At 38.0% G+C, this 27,406-nt stretch overlaps 1 protein-coding gene across 1 annotated transcript in view; it reads left to right on the plus strand.

Annotated features, from left to right (window-relative positions):
• SATB2 (SATB homeobox 2) overlaps positions 1-27,406 on the plus strand; it is a 199,620-nt gene that overhangs the window by 20,688 nt on the left and 151,526 nt on the right. Inside the window, exon 3 of the mRNA XM_070388657.1 lies at positions 2,952-3,128. Within this exon, the coding sequence (XP_070244758.1) occupies positions 2,952-3,128 (177 nt within the window). The remainder of the gene's footprint in view (positions 1-2,951; positions 3,129-27,406) is intronic.

The raw sequence follows: 27,406 nt of genomic DNA on the forward strand, positions 1-27,406 counted from the left end.
AATATATATATTTTTTGATATATATATCTACTCATCGTTTCATAGTTTTCTTTCCTAGGAATTTGCTGTTTTTAAATGTATACCTTAATTTTCTTCTTCCCTGCACTTGACCGCAGTTGTACTGTTTTACTGGTTTTCGTTTCTCTTGTCATTGTCACTAGTAACTGCATCTATTTTTCTGCCTTCCTCTTCTTTTGTAAAAATTGCATTTCAGTGTAAAGATTTTATCATTATTTTGATTGATCTAATTCTACTAAAAGGGTACATTTTTTCTAGTGGTTAAATATAACCTGTTTATGATAGCTTTTAGTATTACATGTATATGTGCTTTTAGAACAGATTCTGTTATCATATACTTCTGATTAATACTGTTTTGTTTTATAAATGTCCTTTTTTTTTTTTCTTCTTTTTTTGAAAGTAGGCGATGCCTGTGAGGAACAGGTACTTGCTTTTTGGTTGTGAGCTGTTATTGCTGTCATGTCAGATAACAATTTGCTTCCTTTAGTCACTGAAATAAAATATTTAGGAAATATTTTGATCATTGACATTTTCAAAAAATAAATCTCTACGTGGTATAAATCTTTGTGCTTTAGTATTGTAGTTCATCTCTAACTCATGAGCTCTTAATATTAATAAAAAAATTACTGGAGTCTTAAGTTTTTTCAGGTGACCATCTACTTGAGGAAGATTTATGTTTGCTAAAGCAATGGCTGCATGATAGGTTATGGAGCAACTGGATTCATTTAAAGGTCTTATCTGTGATTTCCAGATGTGTGACACTTAGATGTTGACATTAGGAACTGCCCATGGATTTTCAGCATTGAAACTTATGTACACACAGGTATTAGTGATGAAGTAGCTTATGGCACCACTGACTACATGGCTCTATGTATGCATATACTTAAATCATTAAAAATAGAAATCAACCTGCTTCCTTGAACAAAGATCATTTACCAGTATGTAAGAGTTAAAAGGTCTAAATGGAGGCTACTCGGTGCTGGTAAGGGCTCTCGTGAATCGGTCCTATAACATGCCATTATGCTTGCTTAGGAAGACTTTACAACACTCTTCAACTGCACTGAGGGTACGAGCAGGGCAAGCTTGTTTTCACTTGTATCACTAGAGCCATGGGGTATACCTGGCACACAGCAGGTATTCAGGGAACAAAAGTTGGATAAATGAATGACCACTGAGATAATTTGGAAGAAATCTCATTTATATTATTCACTACATGTCTTACAAGCAGTTGGGAATAAACTGGGCATAAGTAAATAAGCACTTGATATGACAGTGCTGATCATAATTAAAAAAAATATTTTGTAAGGCACCATGTGGCGAGGCTAAATTCTCTTCTTTGTCTAAAATAATGTCTGCCCCACCCTTATTTCCTATGTTCCATAAATTGATACCATGGATGGTATATGGGCAATGGACAATAATGCTGCTTTGTTGTTCTTAGGAGTGAATACTAAGTTAATAGTTGTGTCAGGTATGGTGTGGTGTGACTTGTTAGTCTGTTGTGCAGGCTTAATAATAATTACCATGATCTTTAATGATAACAATTCTTAATGAGTATTATTATTGTTAATAATGATTACATTTAATAATTACATCCAATACTTATTATCTTTAATAATAATAATTAGCACATGGGAACCAGTGTCACCATTGTATTATCTTTAGAAGAAAAATCTAAATCTGTGACCTGGTAGTTTGCAGAATGTCTGCTCCCACCCTCTGCTTTCCAGATCAGAGTGAGTCAGGAAGCTTCCAGTGTCCAGGCAACAGGGAGGGGTTTCTAGAGAAACTCCTATGCATTCTATGTGTCAGAGGTCATACTCACATATGTCATTTTACACAGAGGTCTTATTTTTATTGTGAAATGCTGTCACCATGACCAGCTGATCTTCTACCTCCCCCTTCATAACTTTTAGTTTTTCTTGCAGATCCTTACTCCGTAACGTACTAATTTATGTGAATTACGTGGGGCGAAGTCCATGTTTATTACTTGTATGTTGGTAAAGCTTTGATCTTCTTTTGTCATGGCTGTGTTTAGATTTAAATGCCTGTATGACTTTTTTTTCTAATAAAAAACAGTTTATAAAAAAATCTTTAGTGAATTAAACATTTTTTAGCTTTTCACACATTGATACAAAGCAGAGAAATGTTTCAGTGACAACAGATTTCAACAGATTTTCAACTACATTAATTTGCTTTACTCTTTAGGGTGGTTTACTTCTTTGAAAACATAAGCAGAGGTATTCCTTTCCAGTGGTAACTGGTGTTAACATATAACATAGTAATTTTTTTTAAAAGACAAAGTTTCATATTTGTATGCAGACTTTGATGTAAATTAAATACCAGTTAAGACTTATGTGAGCAGAGTAGTTGATGGCCTATTTAATAATATTTAGAAACATAAAAGATACAAGAGGGGTTTCTTTTAGATTCCTATCCATTTTCTTGTACATATTCTCATAATAGCTTAGGGCCTCAAATCAAATATGCTTCCCTCCTAGGTGTCTTACAATATTTATAGACAAAAGCACATCTGATCTGAAAATACTGGTCCCATTAATAGCTAATGATAAGACCGTAGACATGAGGATGCTAGAGACAGAAGGTTTCCTTGATCTCACTTACGTGCTGGCTATAAACTTGAGGTTTCTCGGTCAGGAGACCTTGATTGGGGCACTCCACTTTTTAGTGACTAGAATCTGAGGGCTTCTGTCACTGCTTGGGGCAGTTGTGCTGCAGTCTGATGGTAATAATGAAGAGGAAAAAAATCCACAGCTTTCCCATTAGGCCTATCCAACTAAGAGGCTTGTTTAATCCAAGCCACTGTCAATCACAGATGAGTGACTTTTATAACTGACTCTTCCCTTCTTATGATGGTGACTGGGATTTGCTTTGTAATGTTTGTGTTTTGCTCTTGATTTTTGTCCCTGCAGGTTTGATGATTCCTGTCTTTTGTGTGGTGGAGCAGTTGGACGGCTCTCTTGAATATGACAACAGGGAAGAGCATGCTGAGTTCGTCCTGGTTCGCAAAGACGTGCTTTTCAGCCAGCTGGTGGAGACTGCGCTCCTGGCCCTGGGCTACTCCCACAGCTCAGCAGCGCAAGCACAAGGTATTCTCCCATCTCCTTCTCCTCCCCGTGCCTCAGGCATGTCGTGATTTGAGGAAGAGTATGTGCCCCGAAATAATTCTCCAAACAGGGATTGGAGGAGAATGGTCACATTTAGCATCTTTCCCAAACAGTAGACAGCAGAATGTTTCATGGAGAATCTTGTTCTCTGGTTGCTTTGGGAAGCATTTGACCAGCACCTCTAGAGCCCAAAATCATTTCATTTTGCCGTTTGCATTTCAAAGTGGTCATCATAGAGGGTGTTTTTTTGTTTTTTGTTTTTTGCATTGATAGCTCTCTTATTTTCTCTAAGTCCCCAAATCAGTGTTCTCAGAGTACTCAGACATTTGACTCCTAACTTATCCAAACTTTAATATGTGATTTATAAGCTTTCAGTTTTCTAAGTTTATTCACTGCTTTGGGCCTGCAGCTTTTGTACTTTATGATCAGTTTTTAAATAGAAAAAAAAATGTATGCCTCTCGTATATTGTACTTTGTGTCTTTGAAAACCTGTCTGTAGTTCTGTGGTCCAGTCATTTAAAAAATGCTCAGTGTCTCAGTGATCAATTCATTTTACTGATTTAATAAATATTAAATTAGCTTCGTTATTTCAGTGTGAATTGTACAGCACTAGGGACCTCATTGTGAACTGGTGTTGCCCATTGTTCTTTTATGCCAAATAATTGACAAAACAAGTAACAAAAATATCCCCAAACCTGAAGAATAGAAAAACAAATTTTTGACCCAATAGAATGATGTTTGTGCCGGAATGATTGAATTGTATAGATTATGATAAAGGGCAGAAGCATATGACTGCCAGGTTTTATTCCATATATTAATTTCTATCCTTACTTAACATTTGTGTATGTGCTATCGATTTTTGCTACTTTTTCAGATGAATTCCTCCTCATATACTTCCTAAGAACTGTTGGTACAATCCTCTATTTATTTAGAGAAGGAAACGAGAGATTAAGCAGTTTATAAAAAGTTACAAATATGGTGACCAAGAACATGGGATTTAAACCCCCAAGCTCTTGACTCTGATTTTGTAAGCAGATTATTACTTTTAAAATTTTTTAAAAATTAAATATTCAAATTATATCTTGGTTCTACCATCTGAAACCAACCCATCTACAGGAGATTAGGAATGTTTTCCCAAGACTCTGGGTTATTGTGAGTTGAAGTGCATGCTGAATCCCTCCACTTGGCCTGTCCGGGTGCAGCGATACATACTGCTGAATCGTAGAGTCCACTGCTTTCAAAGCAGCATGATAAAGGATGATTCATTTCCTTCTTGTGTGAGGGATTCAAGATTTGATCCCGAGCAAATTGCACGCTGGGCACCATTGCTTTTATTGCATGCTATGTGCCCAAATGAAAGAAAAGAATCCCCCCTTCTTCCCCCCTCATAAACTTTTCATGCCATTTTAGGGATATTTTCTCTGAATGTAAAGGTCATTGTATCCCACTGCTTGCATCCTGGTGTGCCAGCTTCCTGTTTGACAGGGCCATCCATCTCAGTTAGCACGGCTGCTCAACGCGCCGTGAGCTCACATGTGGAGCACAGAGCACTAAGTGGCAAAGATTTGATTTTTGGCACATGCTCAGGGCAGGGGCTCTCAGGAAATTTGCACGAGGGAGCCACACGGTTCCATTCAGTGATGTGGACTGAGAGTTCTACTCACCGAGATGAGATCCACTAGCAAGAAATATGGTCCATAGTGGAGGGTTAAAGAGGAAAAAAGCCAAAAGCGAATATTGGCTTCCCCAAAGTTTTTGAAAATGGTGGTTAAAAAGGACTAAATATTACACTTTGTAAAAGTTTAATCAACATCCTGAAGGTGCTCTAGATTGCAGATATAATTTATTTTGTAGGTAAATGAAGGTATTATCTCTAGGTCCTGTACTATAATTTCACAGAGGAGAAAAAAAATCACAGTTCATTTATTTTATTTTAGATTGCTGCTCTGTTTTGGGCAAATGGAAAAACTTAGAATTGTTTATTTTGGAATAAATGTATTAGATCCTTGTTGTCATTCAGATCATCACATGTGTGCAGTTTGTGGCACATTTATTAATATTATAGACCAAACAATGCATGATAAGACAGATCATTCACATGCTGGAGAAACAGCAGAGCAGGAGGAAGCTAGAAAAGGACGCAGAACAAAATGTGATTGGCTATTCAAGGCCTGAGGTTTTATATGTCTAGTTTTCTGTTTTGTTCTGGTTTTGTTTGTTTGTTAGTTTAGGTAATTCTCTCAAGATGGAGAAGTCATTGGGTGACCTCCTAGCAAGTGCGTTTGTGGCAGAGAAACTGAGTGTTTCTGAACCTCTTCTTCCTGTGTTGGAGAAGTTGGGCCAAACTAAACTGCAGGGAGAGCTGGTTTCTTGAGCCTATTTTTACAAAGTTAGACTCTTGAAACAAGATTTTTCATTTTGACATGGCCAGAAAAGAGCTTCAGTAATTGAATTAGAATAGTATTCAGATTGTCTTTAAAAGAGAAAATACATCAGCAATGTTATTTTCAAGTGACACTCATGTTCCAATGACAAGGCCGCACACCCATGCTCTTGTAAGCGTGTTGTTGTTGTTTAGTCACTCAGTTGTGTCCAGCTCTTTGAGACCCCATGCACTGTAGACCACCAGGCTCCTTGTCCATGGGATTTCCCAGGCAGGAATACTAGAGTGGGTTGCTCTTTCCTTCTCCAGGGGATCTTCCAGGCCCAGGGATGGAATCTGTGTCTCCTGTATTGCAGGTGGATTCTTTACCACTGAGTCATCTGGGAAGTACTCTAGTGAGCATAGCATAGTCAGTTACTTTTTCTGAGAGGTCATTCCCTCCAGGTGAGCTGAAGTTTTTTTAATAAAGAATATTTTCTTATAAAGGATGATAGAAAATCTACTAAAATGTAATTCAAGAGTTTCTAATCCAACCCTTCCCCTCCCCATTTTATGGTAACCGTTTTTATTTGAAGCCAGGTATTTGGACCCAAGAGAGGATAAGAGCACAAGATAATGTCATAAACCATGGGCATTAGGCTTTTTATTGACCCAAACCCTTCAGTTTCCAGAACATATGCCATTAACTTTCTGTGATTCTCAAGGATATGAGATGCAGGATTCATCTGACCAGCTGTTTTGCATATGCAAAAAGCCTAAAGATGGCAAGCTCTTTGCTTTTCCCAGAATAGGTAGCCTTAAGAACAACCGGCACGTTTTATGTTATATGCTGAACTATGAGTCAATGTATGTGGATCAAAAGTAGCTTCCAGTCTTTTGGAAGAGGAGTGTTAACCTAGGGAACGCTATGCAGTAACCCTCCCCCTCTAAAGCATCATTCCTTTCATTGGTCTTTCTTGTTCCTTTTCATCCTTTCAGTTTTGCTCCACAAGGCTTTTGGTAATAGCCATGGACCTCTCCACATGGCCAAGAGAGTTCTTTATCCTACTGATTATGTAGCTATTCACACTTGCACGGTAGATGGTGGACTCTGGGAGGTGGCAGTGATGGCAACATGATTCCTTACTGTGTACATTTGATTAACTTGTAAATGGATATCTTTTCTCTCTCCTGCTTCCTATTTAAAATTTATTTTTAAACTTTATAATAAAATTTATTTTTGACTAGAAAATTTTATTTAAGAACAAACATGCAGAAAAATAAATAAGCAAAAATCCTTTCTGGCTGGTTTTTTTGGGGGGTGGGTCATGAGTATGTAAAAGTTACGAGTTCAGAGGAAGTGTATCAGTCACCATTTTTTCTTATGTGTATTAGAATGGTTAAATGTGTGTGCAGTGTGTGCTTAGTTGCTCAGTTGTGTCCAACTCTTTGTGACTCCATATACTGTAGCCTGTCAGGCGGCTCTGTCCAGGGAATTTTCCAGGCAAGGAGAGTGGGTTGCCATTTCCTACTACAGGGAAATTAAATGTATATGGCTGTTTAAAATGACATTTTTAAAAAGTGACACAAAAAATGCATTTAATGTAACTTGAATCAAGCAGAGTGCCAAATATAATATCAATGATATAAAATTCTACTTATATGTATAGGAAAAGACAAAGGAAATATATGAAAATATCAATTGGGTGGGTTGTGGGATTACATGGGATTTTCTTCTTTTTCCAATCAGAAAAAAATGTAAGTATGAAATTCTACTTCCTCTATGAATTCTTCTCTGAATAAGGGGGAAGTTGTTAATTTAGCCATAGGTGTGAAAACTTGTATATGATATAGATACATTATTTCCATTGTCTTTTTCAGTTTCAGATTAAAAAAGCAAAGAGCAATAAGTCATTAATGGGCCCCTGTGATGTATAAAATAAGGGTTTTTTAAAATTTATTAAAGTATAGTTGATGTACAAAGGTTTCTTGGAGTTTTAATAGTACAAGGTAACAAATTGGGCAATTACTGTTTGCCAGACACTATTCTAAGAGATTTACATGTACTCACTTATTTAATTCTCGCAACAGCTCTTGAAGTAACTTAAATGTTTCCCATTTCATAGATGAGGAAACTGAGGCAAGTAAAGAGAGGGAAATAACTTTCCTTGGGGCACAGGACTAGTGGGTGGAAGAGCCGAATCTGAAGCCTAGTTAAATACCTCCTGAGTCAGAAGCCTCAACCATAGGTTTGTCCAGTGACAGCCCTGATCACTGGAAATGTAGAGTCAGGGTAGGAGTCCATTCTTCTGTAATTCTTGTTTTTTTACTTTTTGGACATAAGGCCTAAAAGGCAAGACTTTTGGATTTGGATTACTCTTACATAATGATTTTATTTATTTTGTGACGATTACATATATTCAATAATGATAAATTGTATATATTTCACTTCCGTAATGGAATGTACAGAAATATTTCTTCAAGATAACTGAGACAGATTTCATTAAAAACAAGAGCCTCACAAAATTGTTTATTGACGCCAACTCCTAAAACTATAAAGAGGGCCTGTAGTAGGTATGTGGACTTCCCAGGTGGCTGAGTAAAGAATCCACCTGCAATGCAAGAGACACAGGAGATGTGGGTTTGAGCCCTGGGGTCGTGAAGGTTCCCTGGTGGAGGGCATGGCAACCCACTCCAGTATTCTTGCCTGGAGAATCCCATGGACAGAGGAGCCTGGTGGGCTGCAGTCCACAGGGTCACAAGGAGTCGGACACAACTGAGCGACTAAGCACACATGTACATGGTAAGTTACATAATTCAAATATACATTTCTTTCTTATGAAGCTAAAATGATTCCTGATATGCAAGTAAAGCATATTTCTCAGCAATTCTCATCTTCAAATTAATTAATTTAGTAGCATGAAACACCTACTGTGTATCAGTCGTTCTAGGTTCTGGGGGAAAAGAACTGGAAAAAATATCTTGCTTTCACGGAGCTTATACAAGAAAAGTTTAGTATATGGATTTCTAGTTAGTTTTTGCCTTGTGAGCTCAGAAACATTGGATATTGAGGCTCAGAGAATAGAGATGCATATAAAATTTGTTTACTGGTTGGTGCTAATTTTTAACTAAATGTTTATTTTCTTCCTGAAAAACACTTGAGAATATCTCTTCTTCTTGTTAGCTTTTGGAAATAGACGTTGAGGTGGGAAATATGGGTTACAATTTCTAGGAAATCCTTACTTGGTTTTACTAAGGAAAGCTATTTATTTGTCTCTTCTGTCCATTGCTGTCTTCATTTAAAAAACAGCCCTAATGTTGGCTTTGCTTTTCTTTTGGCCTTACAGCTAGGTATGTGGGATCTTAGTTCCCCTACCAGGAATTGAACCCATGCCCTTTGCAGTGGAAGTGCGGAGTCTCAACCACTGGGTCATCGGGGAAGTCCCTGGCTTTGATTTTTATTGGTGAAACTCTTCTGTTCTCACAGGCCCATTTCTTCAGAACACAAGGGTGGCACTAGTGGTAGGCATTTAGTTAATGTTAGAAGAGTGAACAAATGAAGATATTTATTACCCTGGAGAAACATGCATTCTTAAAAAGTATCAGTTTACTGTCTTTAATTATTAGATTTGGACTCATGAACTGGAAGTCATTTTGTTTTCTTAGAGTGATACATAGCACAATGGGAAGTTGGTAGGAATGCTGTAAATATTTTTTGAACATTTATTAAGATTCATTTTTGCTAAACTGTTTTCATAAGGAATTTTTATGTGTATATGAAGTTGTGTGTGAAGTTGGTTCCCATTCATTAACTTGCTGTTTTCATCAGAAGTGAAGTATAATTTGACTCCTTGTGGAAGTGTGAATGGGTTAGTTGCTCAGTTGCCTGACTCTGCTATTCAGGGACTGTAGCCTACCAGGCTCCTCAGTCCATGGGATTTTCCAGGCAAGAATACTGGAGTGGGTAGCCATTCCCTTCTCCAGGGGATCTTCCCAACCCATTGATCGAACCTGGGTCTTGTGCATTGTAGGCAGAGTTTTTACTGTCTGAGCCACCTGGGAAGCCCCCAGTTTGACTACTTATTGTTCAGCTATTACCATTTGTAGATTATCCCATGTCATCATTCCATAGTGATGTTTTGGCTATGCTTGGTGTGGCCAAACATTCCAGTCATAACTGTTAGACTCAAAGAGGTAGTTATTCAAAGGGTACCTAGGGGATTGCTGGCATCTAAATTATTCTGATCAGAACTTAGAGATATTGTGTCAGTGTTTACGTAGACCTCATCTGTTTGAAGGCATTGTATGAAGGGAGAATAATTTCAGCTTACGAACGATAAACAATGATAAGAATATACAGAATAAGATTTAAAACCAGAGCAGTGAGAATATTTATATAAAAAGGAATGGAGTGGTATTACTTTATATTTTATGTTATATAAAATAAATGTTATTTTATATATATTATTCCTTTATTATCATATACTTTCTAGTGGGTTAGTTCTATAACATACCACATATTGGGAAAACTTTACATAGAATACACTTTCATATATAATACATACAGAGTTGAGAGTGTATTAAATACTCATGAGCTCATCATCTAGGATCAACAATTAGCAATTTATAGTCGATTTTGTTTCATCTGTGCTTCTACCCATTCTTACCTCTCTCTCCCACTGGATTATTTGAAATAATCCTAGATGTAATATTTTGTCCATAAATATTTTACTGTCTTTTAAAGACTATTTTAAAAACAGAACTACAAGTGTGATGCCTAAAAATAAAAGATAATAATTCCTTAATGTAAAATATCCAGTCAAGGTTCAAATTTTTCTAATTTTTATATCTATATATATATTTTTAGTGTTTGTTTATTCAAATTAGAGCCATACAAATCTACATACTGTATTTAGTTGATGTGTATCTTAAGTCTTTGAATCTATGGGTTTCTCATTCTCTTAAATTTAAAACTTACATTTGCTGCTTTAATTCAGAATTATTTTTATTTTGCTAAACTTAATGAAAGCCCCAATTCTATAAATGTAAATATTATGATTTCAAATAAAAAATTAATAAGCTTAATCATGACCTTGGACAGGAATTCAGAAAAATTACTTTTTTGAGACACAGAGAAAGAATGATTAAAAGACATATGTTGTCTAAAGCTGAAAGGTTTTTCATGCTCTGAAAGTTTGACATTCTCCCTACTGAAAATGTTTTAAATGATCTCTTGCCTTGTCTGTCTTAGTTTCTTTCTTTGGTTCACTCTCTCTCTTTTTTTCCCACTTTTTCTTCTTTAATTAAACTCTCATGTTTGGGAGACTCTCAGAAGTTTTTTCTTTATAAGGGCAATGTTGGAAAAAAGGTGCATATTTAGAAATTTTAGGCCTTGGAGCAAACTTTTAATAAACAAGCTGCTTTTTACAAAATTCTGTGGCTCTCAAAAAAGAGCTAAGAAAGCTACCCCAAATTGCTGTTAACCATGTTTCAACCCTCATTAGAGCTGGATGGACCAAAATGTAAAACACTGGCTGGGCTGACACAAATCTCTAACAAGCCCCCATGCTCTTCCCTCCTCTACTACGTAAAATTAAGTATTCATGTATATGTGTGTGCATATGTATTTATTCACCTGCACATAGCAAAACCTGAAGCACTACTTTATCACTAAATGCTAGGGGAAGAAGAATGCTCATCTTACTTCTTTGTCTGTTATATACTTAAAAATGAATATCTGTGTTTATATTTCTGTATTTCTAATTTTTGTTTATATTGTCATAAGTGTTATTTAAAATACATAAAAATGTATTTATGACTCATTTAAAGATCAGCTGATGGAATTGTTGTGTGTATGTAAATTTGTAGAGAGTGAAGACCCTATCCAATTTGATTTGCAGAATGCCTAGCTGTTAAGTAGGAAGTGTTTGATAAAAAGTGTTAAGGGCAGTGAATTAAAAAAAAAAAAATCTGATCTCACTTGACACCTGACCTTGAAATTTTTGCCAGAATGTCCAGTGGAAAAAATCATTATTAGTGGAAATCATTCATTAAAGACAAAACTAGCTCATTATTTTCTCTATTATGAGGGACGGGTTTAGCAATGTTTGCAGTTATGTTTTATTTGGGGCGGTTGGTCATGGTGACCATTAGCTTTGATGTATTTTTTAAACTGCTTAAAATCCTTCTTTTTGCAGTTTGGGCATTAATGCCTTTGACCTGGAGGGGAGTGATCATCTTAGTTCTGCGTTTTGGCATTCATATAAAATGATCCAGGTTAAAGAGATCGACCCACAGTGATATACAACTTTTATTTAATAATTAAAGTATGTCCCATTAAAAATATATAGCTTTTGAGGAGTTATGAGTAGGAAACCTACCATCTAAAATTGGTGATACTCTGATACAATTTATATTGTGTTTAATTTTTTATTCTATTCCCTTCAAAAGTATAACTGTCATTTACTAACGTATAGATTTAAAATACAGGGTAGTCATTTGCTGAAGACCCACTCTTTTTGTGCTTTAAGAAGATGCAGTAGCAATTCTGTGAAAGGAACTCATTTGGTAAAAAGCACATTCATAAATGATACAATAGACAGTGCTGGTACCTTTTGTGTAGATCCTTTATATTTAATGCTTTTCATTGATAACAATTCTCAGTCTTGATGCTATACCAATCATATTTAATAAAGTCTATTTTGACATTCATGATAGTAAAAAATCCTTGGCCATAGACATTTTGTAATATTCAAATACTTTTTAAAAACTTTCTTTTTTCCCTTTTTAATCTGGATAAGAGCTCTGTCATCTAATTCTTATAATTTCAGTTAATTCTTCGTGTAATTGTGAAATTTCAGAACTGTAGTTCCTTTTTCTTCTAAAATTCGTATGCATTTTACATTTATACTTTGTCCAAATTTTCTCAGATACAATATAATTGTATTTAAAAATTTTTATGGGATATAAACTCTGCAACAAACTCTTCATTCATTGTGTAGTGTCAGTTGGTGGGAAGTTTATTTGTAATGTATGTAGGCATCTTGGCACGGAAAAGGAGCCCTGCGGTGTCAGGGACCTCTTCTGTCTGCTGTGTGACGGAGCTCAGCAGTGGTTGTGGGAGGCAGGCTTGCGGAACAAGCATGCAGTTGACCGTTTGGTCACTCATGAGCTCCTTGGTTTGGTTTTTGAGATGCCAGATAGATTTCACATGATTGTGATGAGCATTCAAAATTCAGTGCTTTGAAAAGCAGTGTTTTTGTTGTTGTTTTGGAGTTTTTTGATAGTAGCTTTGAGAGCTCTAAAGAGTCTTACATCAAGGTTCTACTTGCTCAAAAGCAGTAACTAGCAAGATTATTTGTTTGTCAGTGCGGGAAACAAAGGTTTTTCCCTGTCTGCCCCTGTTTGGTTTGAAGAAATGTCACCCAGGACAGAAGAGCAAATCTGCGCTACTGTTTTACAAGCTAGTTACTCAGGTTGGAAAAGATCGCTGCAGGCTATATGCAAATAGACAGTGCCCAAGGTTTCTCTCAGCTTCCAGCTCCAGCTAGTCAGAGAAATGCATCCAACATATTTTTTCTGTCAGTTTTGTAAATCAAAGAATGAAATGCTGGAATGCTCATAGCACAGTCAAACCTCTGTCCTCAATGATGTGGCTCTACAAGGCCTAATAATCTCCCAGGTGAAAATCTGGGCCCACCATCCTGGGAGCCAAGTTAAGAGGACAGTCTGTTCTTATCAAACACTTTGACCAGTTTTACCGACTTAAGGTGATGGTTCTTGAGAATATCTGCTCCAGAGCCAGAATAATAAATACAAAATTCAAGTGTCATGTTTTATTATTATGAATACAGTGCTTCCTTAAGGGAAGGGGGAAGTTTCTTTGAAAGGGGGTCTCCTTTAGATACTCTGCAAGGGAAAAGAGAGATTAGAATTATTTGGAAAGGAAGTACTTTATTAAGATCTTAAGTCTTTTAGAGCATGACTGGAAGAAGTGTAGCTGAGTTTTACTGCGCCCCTTTTATGGAGAGGAACACAATGCAGACATTTTTGTTTATTGTTGTTATTGTCATTTTTGTTATTTTGTTTATTTGCTCAGTCATGACCAACTCTTCTGTGACACCACGGACTGTAGTCCTGCCAGGCTTCTCTGTCCATGGGATTTCCCAGGCAAGAATACTGGAGTGCGTAGCCATTCCCTTCTTCAGAGACAATGCAGACACTTTTGAAGATTATACCTTAGTTTTGTGGCTCTCTCACAGACTGTATCATTCATTCACTTAACAAATATTTCTTGAGTGCCTATTATGTGCCAGGCATTGTTCTAGGTGTGGAGGGCACAGCAAAGAACCAAACATATAATGCCTCTGCTGTCAAGATACATTCCAGTAAGGGAGATAGAAAACTATAAATATATAAAAAAATGTTAAGTAGGACCTGGCAATAAATTAATGCGTATGTTGATCCTATTTTCCCCATCTTGTCTAGAAGGAAGTTTTGGCAAATTTAAACTTGTGGAAAGTAGCCATTTGGCCAGAACAGAATTGAAGCTTTTGAATGGGGTTTGAGGATTAAAAATAAAATGATGTAGGTGCCTAAAAGGGTAAGCCTCAGTTTTCTGAAAAATTCACCTATTTGGACTATTCATGTTTGGAATAGGACAAATGAATACATCAAAATTAGCTTAGATTAAGCCATAGTTTAGTTTTTGTGAGGGAAACTGAAACGTATGGAATAGACATGCTATGAATATATTAATAAAAATATTATTAACTAATTATTAACTAATATGAAGTACTGCTGCTGCTGCTAAGTCACTTCAGTCGTGTCCAACTCTGTGAGACCCCATAGACGGCAGCCCACCAGGCTCCTCCGTCCCTGGGATTCTCCAGGCAAGAACACTGGAGTGGGTTGCCATTTCCTTTTCCAATGCATGAAAGCGAAAAGTGAAAGTGAAGTCGCCCAGTCACGTCCAACTCTTCATGACCCCGTGGACTGCAGCCTACCAGGCTCCTCCGTCCATGGGATTTTCCAGGCAAGAGTACTGGAGTGGGGTGCCATTGCCTTCTCCGATATGAAGCACTAATATTTATTTAATGCTTCTTATACACCAGCTATAATTCTAGGTGCTTCACATGTAGTCTTTCATTCAGTCCTCATACTAACTCCTATGAAATACATGATATAATTGCCCACAATTTACCAATGAGGAAACTGACATTCAAAGAGGTAAGTAGCATGGCTGACGGCAAAAATTGGCTGCATAGAATGTGTACTTAACCAATTTCCCCCTCTGTGGCATTATATTTCTAGTCTGCCAATTTAGTTTATAATTCAAACTAATAGTAACTCTATTATACAGGCATAAACCAAAGATTGACATTTTGGAATTGGTAACTGAACATATACATGTTTAAATTGAGCAGGGAGCTTGTTATGAGTCTAAATAACAAAATTGAACTTGCTGTCTTGGGATGGCATTTTATGAGAACTTATTTGTGAGACTCCCATTTTTGTATATCTAAGCTCTTTACAAACTTATAAATTTAAAAAACAACTTTTTCTAATAACAAACCCAATAACAAACTAGTGCTTGTTAATTATAGAAAACTAAAAAAATACAGAAAAAGGAAAAAGACACCACCCACATGTCAGACCAGTGACCGAGAAATAAATGTAGGTAACATTTTAAGGCACTCTTCTTTAGTTATCTTTCTTTGGTCGCTAAGTCGTGTCTGACTCTCACAACCCCATGGACTGTAGCCTGCCAGTCTCCTCTGTCCATGGGATTGTCCAGGCAAGAATACTGGAGTGGGTTGCCATTTCCTTCTCCAGGGGATCTTTTGTTATAGTGCAGGGCATTTTTTAAAATAGTTGAGGTCACATATGCAATATTTTAATCTGTGGTTCATTTAATATTATAATATATAATTTGCATATTCTTTATTATTATTTCTAATATCATATAATAGTGAAGTTTTGGTTTTCAAAGTGAATATGAAAGATTTATTTTCTTTTTATGATCTGGAAGGATTTAGGAGTGGTCAGTGAATTAGGAGGTGTTAAGTACAGATACTGTGTCTAGGCCATGCTGGACCATCAGAGTGACCAGCTCTACTGTTCATGTGACAATGTAGATACCCTTTGAGAATGTTTTTTTCTAGGTTAGTTCATTGCAGTGACTTCCTTGGCAATCCAGTGGTTAAGGTTCCACCCTTTGAATTTAGGGAGTGAGGGTTTGATTCTGGTCTGGGAGCTAAGATCCTGCGTACTATGAGGCCAAAAAAAAAAAAAGTTTATTGTAGGTGTTTTGGCATTGACCTCCTTTCTTTCTTACCTCTGCCTTGTGGTAAAGAGTTAAGTTTTTTAATGTGGGAGAAAAGTTAAAAGACATTGTGTCATTCAGGAAACCTTAGTTAATTGATTGCATATTTTGTTTTTATAATAGTCTCGTTCTTGCCACATTTTGGTCTTTCTCCTCTTTAAAAAACACATACACAGCATTGTGTGGGTTAGTTACTGAGTGCTTACCAGTTTCACAATGACAATCCTGTGTTAACAATGTCCCTTGGCCCAGGCATTAATAACTGATGACAGTTTGTCTGATTTTTAGCCTCTGGTTTTTGCTCTGTGCAGTAGATGGAGATGTTCTGAAAGAGTCATTGGGGGAAACTCTTAGGGAAGGTTTTTCCTGTGTTTGAATTGACTGAGCATGGCTCACACTTGGAGGTAGGAATTTGTCAGACAAATCATGAAAGCTCCCAGGCTTGCAGGAGCAGTGGGTGGTAATCCCTTTTTGGTGGTTTGTTTCTAGAGGACCTCAGATCCTACTGGGCATGGGAACGAGATGAACCTCTCTGTCTCCTTTCTGTATTTTATAGTTCTAAAACTGACCTGGCTTATTTTCTTAGTGTTCTCTTAGCTTAGCAGGTGTCAGATGGTCCTAGTTAGAAGTCAGATGGCCTCCTACCCTGCATCCTTTCCTAGCAGTGTCATTGGTACCGTTCGCATCATCTCCCTTTTGTGTGCTTTTCTGGAATCATTCAGCTCACACTGAGGTCTGTCTGTCGGCATCACTCTGTTCCTATGTGATTATGTTGGTGGCCCTTGGATATAGAGAAGTATTTGCATGTGTGTGTGCTAAGTCACTTCAGTCTTGTCTGACTCTTTGTGACCCTATGGATTGTAACCCACCAGGCTTCTCTGTCCATGGGATTCTCCAGGCAAGAATACTGGAGTGGGTTGCCACCCCCTCCTCTAGGGCATCTTCTCAACCAAGGGATCAAATCTGCTTCTCTTACGTTTCTCTTCCACTTGTGCCACCTGGGAAGCTCAGAGAGAAGTATTTGCTTTCAACAAATATTTAGGTGGGTTTTCATAATGGGCATAGCAAAGATTGGTCAGGACTTATGTAACCCAGCTTATCTATAAAAATGTACTCATGTGACCAAAAATATCGATTCATATGAACAAAGAGTTTAGTTAAGAAACCAGTGTTTTCTTATATCTTACATAATACAATGTTATAATTTGCTGCTATTTTCCTTTTTTTACTTGTAACCCCTGGTGGATATTAAAACGTACCCATTTGCAGTTTAAACGAACAGAATTAAAATCAGTTATGTTTTTCTGTCTTAACTTATTAAAAGGAAGTTTCCTGTTGTGACTAATAAGATTATACATTTTGTCCAAGTCTCTCAGCAGAACTAATTCAGCCAGGTAAATGGAAAAAAAAAAAAAAGTTCAATTCTGTTGTAAGTTAGGGGGATTAAAATACTTGTGGGTGTGATGTGTTCTCCCAGGAGAATGAGGTGTCATTTAACATTTGATAAGGGATCTTGGCTGCATTGTCTTTAAGTTTACAAAAAATAACCAACTTATCATCCCCGAAAGATCACACCAATAGAATATTTTTCTCTTGTTTCTCATTGGTATACCTCAGTATTAGTAAGACATAATTTTGTTATGTTTTCATGTAGGTTTAGTCCTTAAAAAAAAAAATGGTGTGCATATTGTTGCTAATTATAATGCTAGGGAACATAGAGCTTACTGTGTGCCAGGCATGTGGTAATTCACTTAATGCTCACAAACCACGTGTGACATAAGTACAATTACCTATGTTTTACACCTAAATAAACTAAGCACAGAGAGGTTAAGGGAATTACCCCAGGACGTCCAGAAAGAAAGTGATGGAGCCAGGATTCAGACGTTGCAACCCAGGCATGTGCTTCTTGAGACAGGGACTTAGTCACTATACTCTGCCTCTCTATGGCATGACCAGACATTGTTGTGATTGTTTATATAAATAAGAGGCTCTGCAAGGCCTAATATAACTAGACTAACTCATTAAAAGGCTACTTATTTCCCCCCTCTTTTCCCTTTATTTATCTTTTCTTCTTGTAGTAGATTGGGAGACAAAAACTTCAAAGACATTATGAGTGTGTTCTACTTAATCTGAAATATTTTGATGCTTCTGGAAAAGTGAGATGATTTAATTTTATATATAATTGCATGAGGAAATATAAATTATGTTTTTTAAAATACCTATGACACTAAACCACAAAATGAACAGATAAAACTGATTTGTTCTCTGACAAATCAAGATATATGGCAGTGTTTTCATTACAAGTGCCGTTCGAGGGGATGGAGCAGCTGAGTGTGCTACAATATGACACAACTCTTCCCAGGCAGCACTGCTTTCACAGGGCCTTCCTGAGGTAATTTACAACCCATACTAAAAATTTTCTTAAACCAGCGTGAGGCAGAGCCCAGGTTGAACTTCTCAAGTCATGGAATGCAGATATATCTTCCTAACTGACCTTCTTGAGCATTAACTTACTCTTCAGAAATAAGTCATTTTATCCTATACAGAGAATGGGCCATTTTCAGGGCATGGGGTGGGGAGTGGCATTTAGAAAATTCTCTGTCTTAAGTGCATTTAATAGTTTCCTGGAAGGTATGTGTTGACTTCTTCTGGAGGGTAATTTATTCATAGTAAGACTGAGTAATAATTCTTTTTTCTTCCCACTGGACTAAAAACAGAGTGTGTTGTAGGTCTCTGTGTGGTGAAAGGCTAAAAACTAAAAAATGTGGATGTTGTGCGTTCAAGCACTTCTCAAAGGACCTGTGTCCCCAAGCTGCCACAGTCATTTGTTTGTCCTGAATTTTAAAAAGGTTTTGAAATGTGTGGGACCAAAATAGTTCTGTTTGTAGTACTGGGGAATCTGGGAAAATAAAAGTGTTGTCTTCTGTGTGGGAGAGATTGATACGGCTTGATTGCTGGTGGCCGTGGTGGTTTCATCACTAAGTCATGTCCGATTCTTGTGATCCCATGGACTGTAGCCCGCCAGGCTCCTCTGTCCATGGGATTCTCAAGGCAAGAATACTGGAGTGGGTTGGCATTTCCTTCCCCAGCAGATCTTCCTGCTCCAGGAATCAAACCCAGGTCTCCTGCATTGCAGGCAGATTCTTTACCATCTGAGCCACCAGGGAAGCCCTATTAAATAAAATGATCCTGCTGCAGCTGCGAAGTTACTTCAGTCGTGTCCGACTCTGTGTGACCCCATAGACAGCAGCCCACCAGGCTCCCCTGTCCCTGGGATTCTCCAGGCAAGAACACTGGAGTGGGTTGCCATTTCCTTCTCCAATGCATGAAGTGAAAAGTGAAAGTGAAGTCGTTCAGTCGTGTCCAACCCTCAGCGACCCCATGGATTGCAGCCTACCATGCTCCTCCATCCATGGGATTTTCCAGGCAGGAGTACTGGAGTGGGGTGACATTGCCTTCTCCCATCCTTCTGCAGGTAGCACCTAATCATTGCCTTGATTTTTTTGGGCAATGATTGACTTTTCATTGAGTCTGCCAAAATCACTCACCTGGTCCCTTTTGTGATCCATGACAGCTGATTTGTGATGGGTGGGCAGGAATCGGGGGCAGAGATTAAATGTTCGGGTCAAAGACAAAAACAGAACTCCATAAAGCAGATCTTGGTTTATTTTGTATTAGATTCCAGAGCAATGGGTAAATTCAGACATGCAGGAGATGTTATTCTGTATCACTGGGTCTTGTATTAGACGCTTTACTTAATTTTTTTTAACGGTTTATTTTCTATTATATGTAAAAAAATGTTGGTTGAAAATGGCTATCTGATATAAATGTTGCGTGTGTGTGTGTTAGTCATGTCTGACTTTTTGCGACCTCATAGACTGTAGCCCGCCAGGCTCCTCTGTCCATGAGATTCTCCAGGCAAGAGTAGATTGCCATTCTCGTTTCCAGGAGATCTTCCTGAGCCAGAAATCAAACTCAGGTCTCCTGCATTGCAGGTAGATACATTTACTGTCTGAGCCACCAGGGAAGCTAGAGTTTATTAAACAAACCAAATCAAACAAGAGATAGTATTATACAACATTGTGACAGTGTAGAGGGAAACCAGGCGAAGTTTTGAAAGTAGAAGTTCTCAGTTGTCCATTAGTTGTTTTTTTAAAGTTTAATTTCCAGATTAATGAATATAAATGGTTAGAAGCTTATGGATTTCCCAGTTTCTTTTCTTTAAGGCTTTGTTAGGAATTGCTCACGGTGAACAGTTGATGTAACATAGTGAGACAGGACCTTGGGTCTCCAGGCCTGTGTTTTCTACACTCCTGTTCTTGTTGAGGACAGGATAGTAGAGTGTGTTAGGTGCTGTGAACTCAAGAGGGTGACTGCTGGGCTTTTAGTCTTGTTGTTACCACTTTCCAGCTCTGTGACTCTGCCCCTCGTCCTCATCTATAATGTAGGGGTAAAAGGGAATTTCCTGATAGTCTAGTGGTTCACATTCGGTCCTTCCACTGCAGGGGTGCAGGATATAAGATTCCACATACTGCTGCTGCTGCAAAAAAAATAGCGGTAGAAGTAATTGCTTTCCCTTCATCACCTCCTTCCTAGGATTGTTAGGAAAATTAAATGAAACAGTCCAGATAAGCTGCTTTACACAGGGTAAGGGCTGGGTACATGTTAGTTGCTAGTATAGTTACTATTAATACTTTACAAAGCAGAAGCTAGATACAGTATGTTAATTTCTTTGGTTTTCTGTAGTCTCCGTTCATATATCCCCTCCTTCTGTGATATTGGATGTAAATTACTAATATTATTTTCTTAATCATTTTGATTTTCTTGCTGGATAGGAAGCATAGATCCTATGATATTCATTGTGTTTTGATCAGCGAAATCCTATTCTATGGCTCTACATCAACTTGGAAAAAAATTGATTTCTTTTTCTGTAGACAAAGTATTCTGTTCTATATTGACTCTACTTTTAAAGTAGAATTTAATCTATATTTTATATATGCTGATAGTATAATAAAATTTCTCCCAAGTCATCTGGTTGAAATTGCATATTTTAAAAAATGAAATAGTCTTTATTAATAACAAATTTTAAAAGCCTTATATTTCACTAATGGTTTTGTAATAAAATGCATTTTTAGTCAGGTGACACACACTTTGTATCTATTCAATCTCCTCCTTCCATAGCGTTTTAAATATCCAGGTGCTGTGCCATGCTCAGTGGCTCTGCCATGTCCATGTCCGACTCTTTGCAACCCTGTGGGCTGTAGCCTACCAGGCTCCTTTGTCCGTGGGATTTTCCAGGCAAGAATACTGGAGTGGGTTGCCATTTCTTACTCCAGGGGATCTTCCCGACCCACGGATCAAACTGGCATCTCCTGCATTGGCAGGCAAATTCTTTACCACTGTGTCACCTGGGAAGCTCCCCAAATATCCAGTTATCTAAGTACAAATGTAGCTTGACTACAGTGAACCATCACTTAACACAGCATTCTCACCGTTGGATTGAAAACCAGGCTATTTCCCATCTCATTCCTCTTCCAAAATAGTTGTTCATATCTTTTCTTCTTATGTTCCACTTATGGAACTGCCTCAAAGCAAATCTGGGGCTGTGTGGAGCAGAAGGAATGTAAATGTTTTTTCCCTGGGGACACATTGTCAATAGGTATTTGTGACCTGGAAAATTTGAATGTTATTTACCTTAATCACAGCTCCTCCTTCTTTTCATTCTCCTTCCTGGAGCATCTCACAGGGCATAGCTTAACTTTGGTACGTCTTACCTGGACTAAATGATCACATCTTGAAAAAAAAAAAAAAGTAGACAATGGTATTTGTGTGACTAGAGAGCCCAACTAAATAGAGATATTAGGTCATGTTACGCTGCATTCAGTTCCGTTGCTGCATAATGCTGTTAACTTGTAAATAGGGCAATAAGAAATGAACGGACAGTGAATCCCAAAGTAGCAGTTTTATTCTAATTTTTTAACTTCTTTCCCCTTACTCCTGTAGTCTTCTTCCATTCTCACTATTTCTCTCCCTTTTCTCAGTATTTAAAATACTCCTGTCTCCCCCCTGCCCTTTTTTGAGCAATGTTCTATTATTAAAAAAAAAAAAAAATTAAGCATGAATTACCTGTGGGGAAGCATAGCATTTGGAGACTTTTTTCCTGCCAGCTAGTAGATGTGTGGTCCCACTGTGTTTTGGTGTGTGTTTATTTTAATATTAGAATTCCCAGCTAAAAGCTAATAATACTCTAAGAAAAGTATAATTATGAAGGTAAATCTGTATCAAAAATTGCATGGTGTACCTCAAAGTCAAATATAATTATTAGGGGATAGCCTCCTATTTGATAATTATCCATTCATAGATTTATACATAAAGTAGTGTTTTTCAAAATGTGTATTTTTAAAATTCATTGAATTTCCCACAAAGTATAATCCACTAGATTTTAGGCAAAATAACCCACTTTGGTATAATAGAACCACACCTATATCAAAATAACTAAAACACACTAAAATAGAAAATAATGTTCCTTCTGCCAAATATTATGACGTGACTCCTGCCAAGCCCTGATGCCCACTCCCTTCTGAATCCAGTCATTCTATTTTTAACTTTCCCAAGCATTCACCCCTGCCAAGGCCTGCGCATGTGACAGCATCCCCTTTACCCTGTGGCTGTGGGCAGTGGCAGTGGGAGCAACGGTGATGCTAAAGGTTGGCGGACAGGCTTGGTGGGGCTGGGAGCAGTCTTGCAGAGAAGGATAGCTCACAGGGAGTGATGCTGGGCCCAGAGGCTGCCTGCAGAGCCTGTGGAGAGTAGGATGGAGCCTCACGTCCTGAAGGAGACAGGCTAGACCAGGAGGGACACAGTGCAGGTGCCATGGGACTAGCTCCTAATTGTAAAGGTTTACGGGGCCATCGCAGACCTATGGGGGAGGCACTGGCAAGCACAGTCTCATTTGGGGCGTGAGGGATGAATTTGTTTAATCAAATTTCTCACGAACGAAGGGATCCTCTTCCCATCAAATCAAACAACTTATTTACAGATTTTAACACAATTTGGATACTGATGCATGTTATTGGTGTTCATTCAGTTATTTATTTTTTTAACCAGCGTGCATCATTAGTATTAAATGCTTGTTAAAGCAATATCATTTTTAATTGTAATGTACGTCATTCTACATACCACCATTAGTGATTCATATGGCTCAAGATTAGCAACTTTTCTTAGAGATTTACAGTAATATTGATGACTTAGTCTCTATCCCAGTTAATAGTGTCTGAAACAGTTACTTTGATTTAGCTTAATTCGAACAGTTATTTGAGACCTCGGTCTTTGGGCAGATGACAAACTTAACTAGTCTGTTCCTGAAGATAACATTTTCTTTTGAGACTTGCAGTCATGGAGCTAGTACTGAGTTAAAATAATCCTGTACTATGAAGAAGGACGGCGTGTTTCTCACTTCAGGCCCCATATTTTAATATGTAAATTTTATGGCTCTCATTCTTATTTGAGTTATTTTGTTTTTTAGATTGTATTCAAATTGCACAGCCTCTCATCCTGTAGATTTTTCCTCCTTTTATGATTCCCAGCTTTTCGCTTCCTCTGTATTGCCGTGGTTGCAGCCTTTCCTTAATCAGAACATGCTGCTCTTCTGCCCTTGGCTGTGGCGTCCTACTCTTTACCCCTGTCTTGCTGCCAGAGATCATTTCTGGGGGGACAGGTGTGTGCTGACGGATCCCATTGAGACCCTGCTCTTGCTGGAATCATTCTGTTTTTTTTTTTTTTTTGTGATCCACGGGGAAAGGAGTGACCAGCTAGACACATTTCTCAAGCAGAAGCCACATGGTGTTTCGAATGGAAGGCTTTTGCAGACTGGGGTTTGTGACAAGCAGGAGAGGCTGGCGCAGGAGTCTTGAGTGAGCGCTTTGACACACCGAGTAACAGCCCATTATCACTTGCGCTGGTGTCAAAACAATACCGCAGTTTGAACTGCAGCTCAGCGTACTCCTGCTGTCACACAAGCTCCCTCCTAAGTCATTAGAGTGTTGGCGTGGACTCTTTCCACGAGCAGTTAGAGATGCATTAGGAGAGGGGGAAGTGTTTATTAATTCAATTGAAGAAGTGCTATTAATCATCTGCTCTGTGTCAGGCGCTGTGCTGGGCTTGGGGGTGGGGCTCCCATGCCAGAATGACAAGGTTCTGCCCTCAAGGTGCCTCTTGCCTAGCAGACCCTGAGAATGCAGTGGCTGTCATATGAAGTAACCTTGGAGGGGGCAAACAAAATTACTTTGAGAGTTTAAAAGAGGGTAAGATCCCTCTTACCAGGTTGGAGGGATCCATATAGACTGTTGAGGGAAGTGATGTGTGAGAGGGGCCTTGACAAGACTGTAGGATTTTGATGGGCAGAGATGAGGTGAGAGAGACAGTTGGCAGGGAATTCTGTTTAGCTGGTAGGCAGGATGTGTTTAGGGCAGATACGAGGACTTAGGAACCTACTGTAAAGAGCTGCAAATGCCAGGTTAGAGTTAATGTTGACTTAATGGACTCCTGCTTGAGCCTTCCACTGAAAGGTTTTTGAGCAGGGCAGTGATATGTTAGGAATATGTCAGTGCATAGTAAGATATTAGTTTAGGTATTAATCAGTTAAGTTTGCAAGTGACTACATGTAGCAGAAACTCTGCAGAGGTAGTTAACCAAATAGGGGCTTTATTTGTCTTATGTAGTGACCATTCCAGGATAATACAGTATTTCCCAATGCTGCCACAGACATAGGCTCTGGGTCTCTTCCTGGCTTCTCTTCTTATGGTTGCAAAATGGCTGCTGTACCTCCAGACATCCAGTGCAGATTCCATGCAGGAAGAGGGTGGGGAAAGCAGGAAAAAAGGCCAAATGCCTCTCCTCATGAAGCTTTATATTATTCTGGAAGAGATTTCATCCCCTAGGACTTTGTCATTTATCTCAGTTTCAGGTCTAGAGAGCCTGGGAAATCAATTTTTTTATTTGACACAATGCCTCTCAGAAAAAAATTGGGATTCTTTTGGCAGAAAGAAAGGGAGAGTGGTTATTGGGTAGATAGTAGCAGTGTTGGCCACAACTCATTTGTGAATCTATCATGGGAAATCAGGAAAGACAGAGAGCAGAGGGGCAGAAAGCTAATCATGCCAGCAAAGATTTCTGATTAGATTCAGAGAGAATAACTTCAGAGTTTGGTTTCAATTTTAGATTTGCTTAATGAAAGATGATGGGACAATCAGTTAGGAAAACTAGGCTTTAAATCTAACACTATTATTAAAAATTCATATTTTTTTTTACGAAGTCACTTCTCTGAACCTCAGTTTTCTTATCTATAAAGTTGAGGACTTCAAAACCTGTGAGCCAAAATCTGTGATGCTAAGAAATGATTGCATATGTGCTCTTGAATACTATTTTCAGATTAAACACTGAGTAAGTTATAAAAATAAACATACGGATTATGAGAAGATATAAATTTATTTAGAAATGTTTTCTGCTAATTTGAGGAACCCAAGAGCTAGCAAAAGTATTTCATGTATTAATTTTAAATAGATTTTTAAAAACAACACTGTAATATTCCTTGGCACTGGTGTTTTCTGTTATCAACTATACTTGCATTTCGTTACTGTAAGGGAAGTAGGAGATAACAGATTCACTCCCGAGCCCCTGCTCTAACAGGATTATTTATAATGTGACAATTTATTACACGGTCTTTTCCTGATAAATAGCTCAATTACATTCTCCATGTATTTTACAGTTCCATCTGGGGCAGCTTGTACCATACAAAGCAAAGATGCACAGTTCTATTTTTCATCTGTGACTTGTTCCCGTTAGGAGAGGTGTTGTCTCTTTGCTCCATCCCTGATTTCTTCCCCGACCCACCATGACAAGGCACATATGCCTAGCTCAGATATGTCTACATTGTTTTAAGTAGGGAGGGAGATAAAAAGAAATAGAAAACTTGGCCCCTATCCTTGAGGGATTTATTATTTAGTTGGGAAGAGAAGACAGAGACACATAGAACAAATGGAGAGTAGCACATAAGACGAGCTAATGAAGTGCTGGAGCAGGTGCTGCTATCTCTGTGCTGGGGTGGGGTGTGGTCCTCTCTTGGCTCACTCACTTGCTGACTCTCTCACCTTTTTTGGGACATTTCTTCATTATTTATCCTCAGAATTCTTGTAGCTTCGATTTCTCCCTTGCTATAAGCCCTTTCTGCTTGGTCTACAGAAATGTTCAATCAAGACTGTTCCAGGGATGTCCCTGGTGATCCAGTGATTTAAGAATCTGCACTTCTCTGCAAGGGGCACGGGTTCAATCCCTGGTTAGGGAACAAAATTCTGGATGCCTTGCACAACATGACCAAAAATAAAAATTAATAAAATAAACTAAAATGGAGAAGCAGCATCAAAAAAACAAACTAAAACAACAAAAAAACTGCCCCAAATTGAAACAGGTTCTCCATATTAATTCCATGATTCAGGCAACCACCATATTCTTGTTAATTGTATTCAAAGTTTGCATCACTTCATTCTTACAATCTAGCTCTCATCAGTCTCAAATTGCTTTTACATAGTGTTTTTCTAGTCACCGAATTTAGGAGCCCCACAATCTGGCTTGTCTTCCTTTTTGTTCGCTTCCAATCATGGAACTGCTTGCATTTTCTGCCCTGTTCTGTTCAGAATTGCATTTCTTATTGTTCCTCAGATGTACCATTTTCTTTCAGGAATCTTTGTCTTTATGCATTTTCTGAAATGCTTGCCTTCTCTCCAGGTTACCCGGAACACTTTAAGACCCATTTACTGTTGTGGTTATCATACTAGAAGGATTATCCATGGTCCATCCACCAAATAGCATTAATTAGTTGCTTTCTTCTCTATGCTCTTATAGCACTTATCTTTGTAACAGCAGTTAACACAATGGATTATAGTTTATCTGCTTACCTATCTTTTCTCCCCTGGTCTGTGAGTTTTTTTAGTCTAGAGACCATGTACTATCCATACTCACTGCTTGCCATATAGTGGGTTATATGGCATAGTGCATTATAATCACTCTCGTTGCTGAAATACTGACTTTGGAGTCACACTACCGGAGTTTGTGTATTGACTACCACTTGCTTGCTTTGTGACTTGGAGCAAATGTGTAAAACTCCATGAACCTCAGTTTATTTATCTGAGGTACTAAATAAAAATAGTACCTACCCTTATAATGTTATGTGGATAAGATGACATCCAAGTAAGGTTCTTAGCCTAGTGCCTAGAACATGGTAGGTATTCATGTTAAAAGAATATTTGTTAAAAGATATATTAATAAATAGAACAATATTTGGTGGTAATACTATCTGTTTCCTCTTTCACTTTTTGTTTTAGGTGACTATAAGCAAGGAAAATTAAAGGGGGTTGTCATGCATAAATATGACAACTTGGTGAGCTTCTGGATGACAAACTCTACTCAATAAGGATGAGACCTTTATCATAAGAAGAACCAAACTATACAAGATCAGTAAATGCCATTTATTAGCAATTACCATTTGGGCTTCTTATTTAGAAAAAAGCCTCCAGACAT

The sequence above is a fragment of the Bos mutus genome, chromosome 2 (genome assembly GCF_027580195.1).
Source record: "Bos mutus isolate GX-2022 chromosome 2, NWIPB_WYAK_1.1, whole genome shotgun sequence".
NCBI classification, from domain to species: domain Eukaryota; kingdom Metazoa; phylum Chordata; class Mammalia; order Artiodactyla; family Bovidae; genus Bos; species Bos mutus.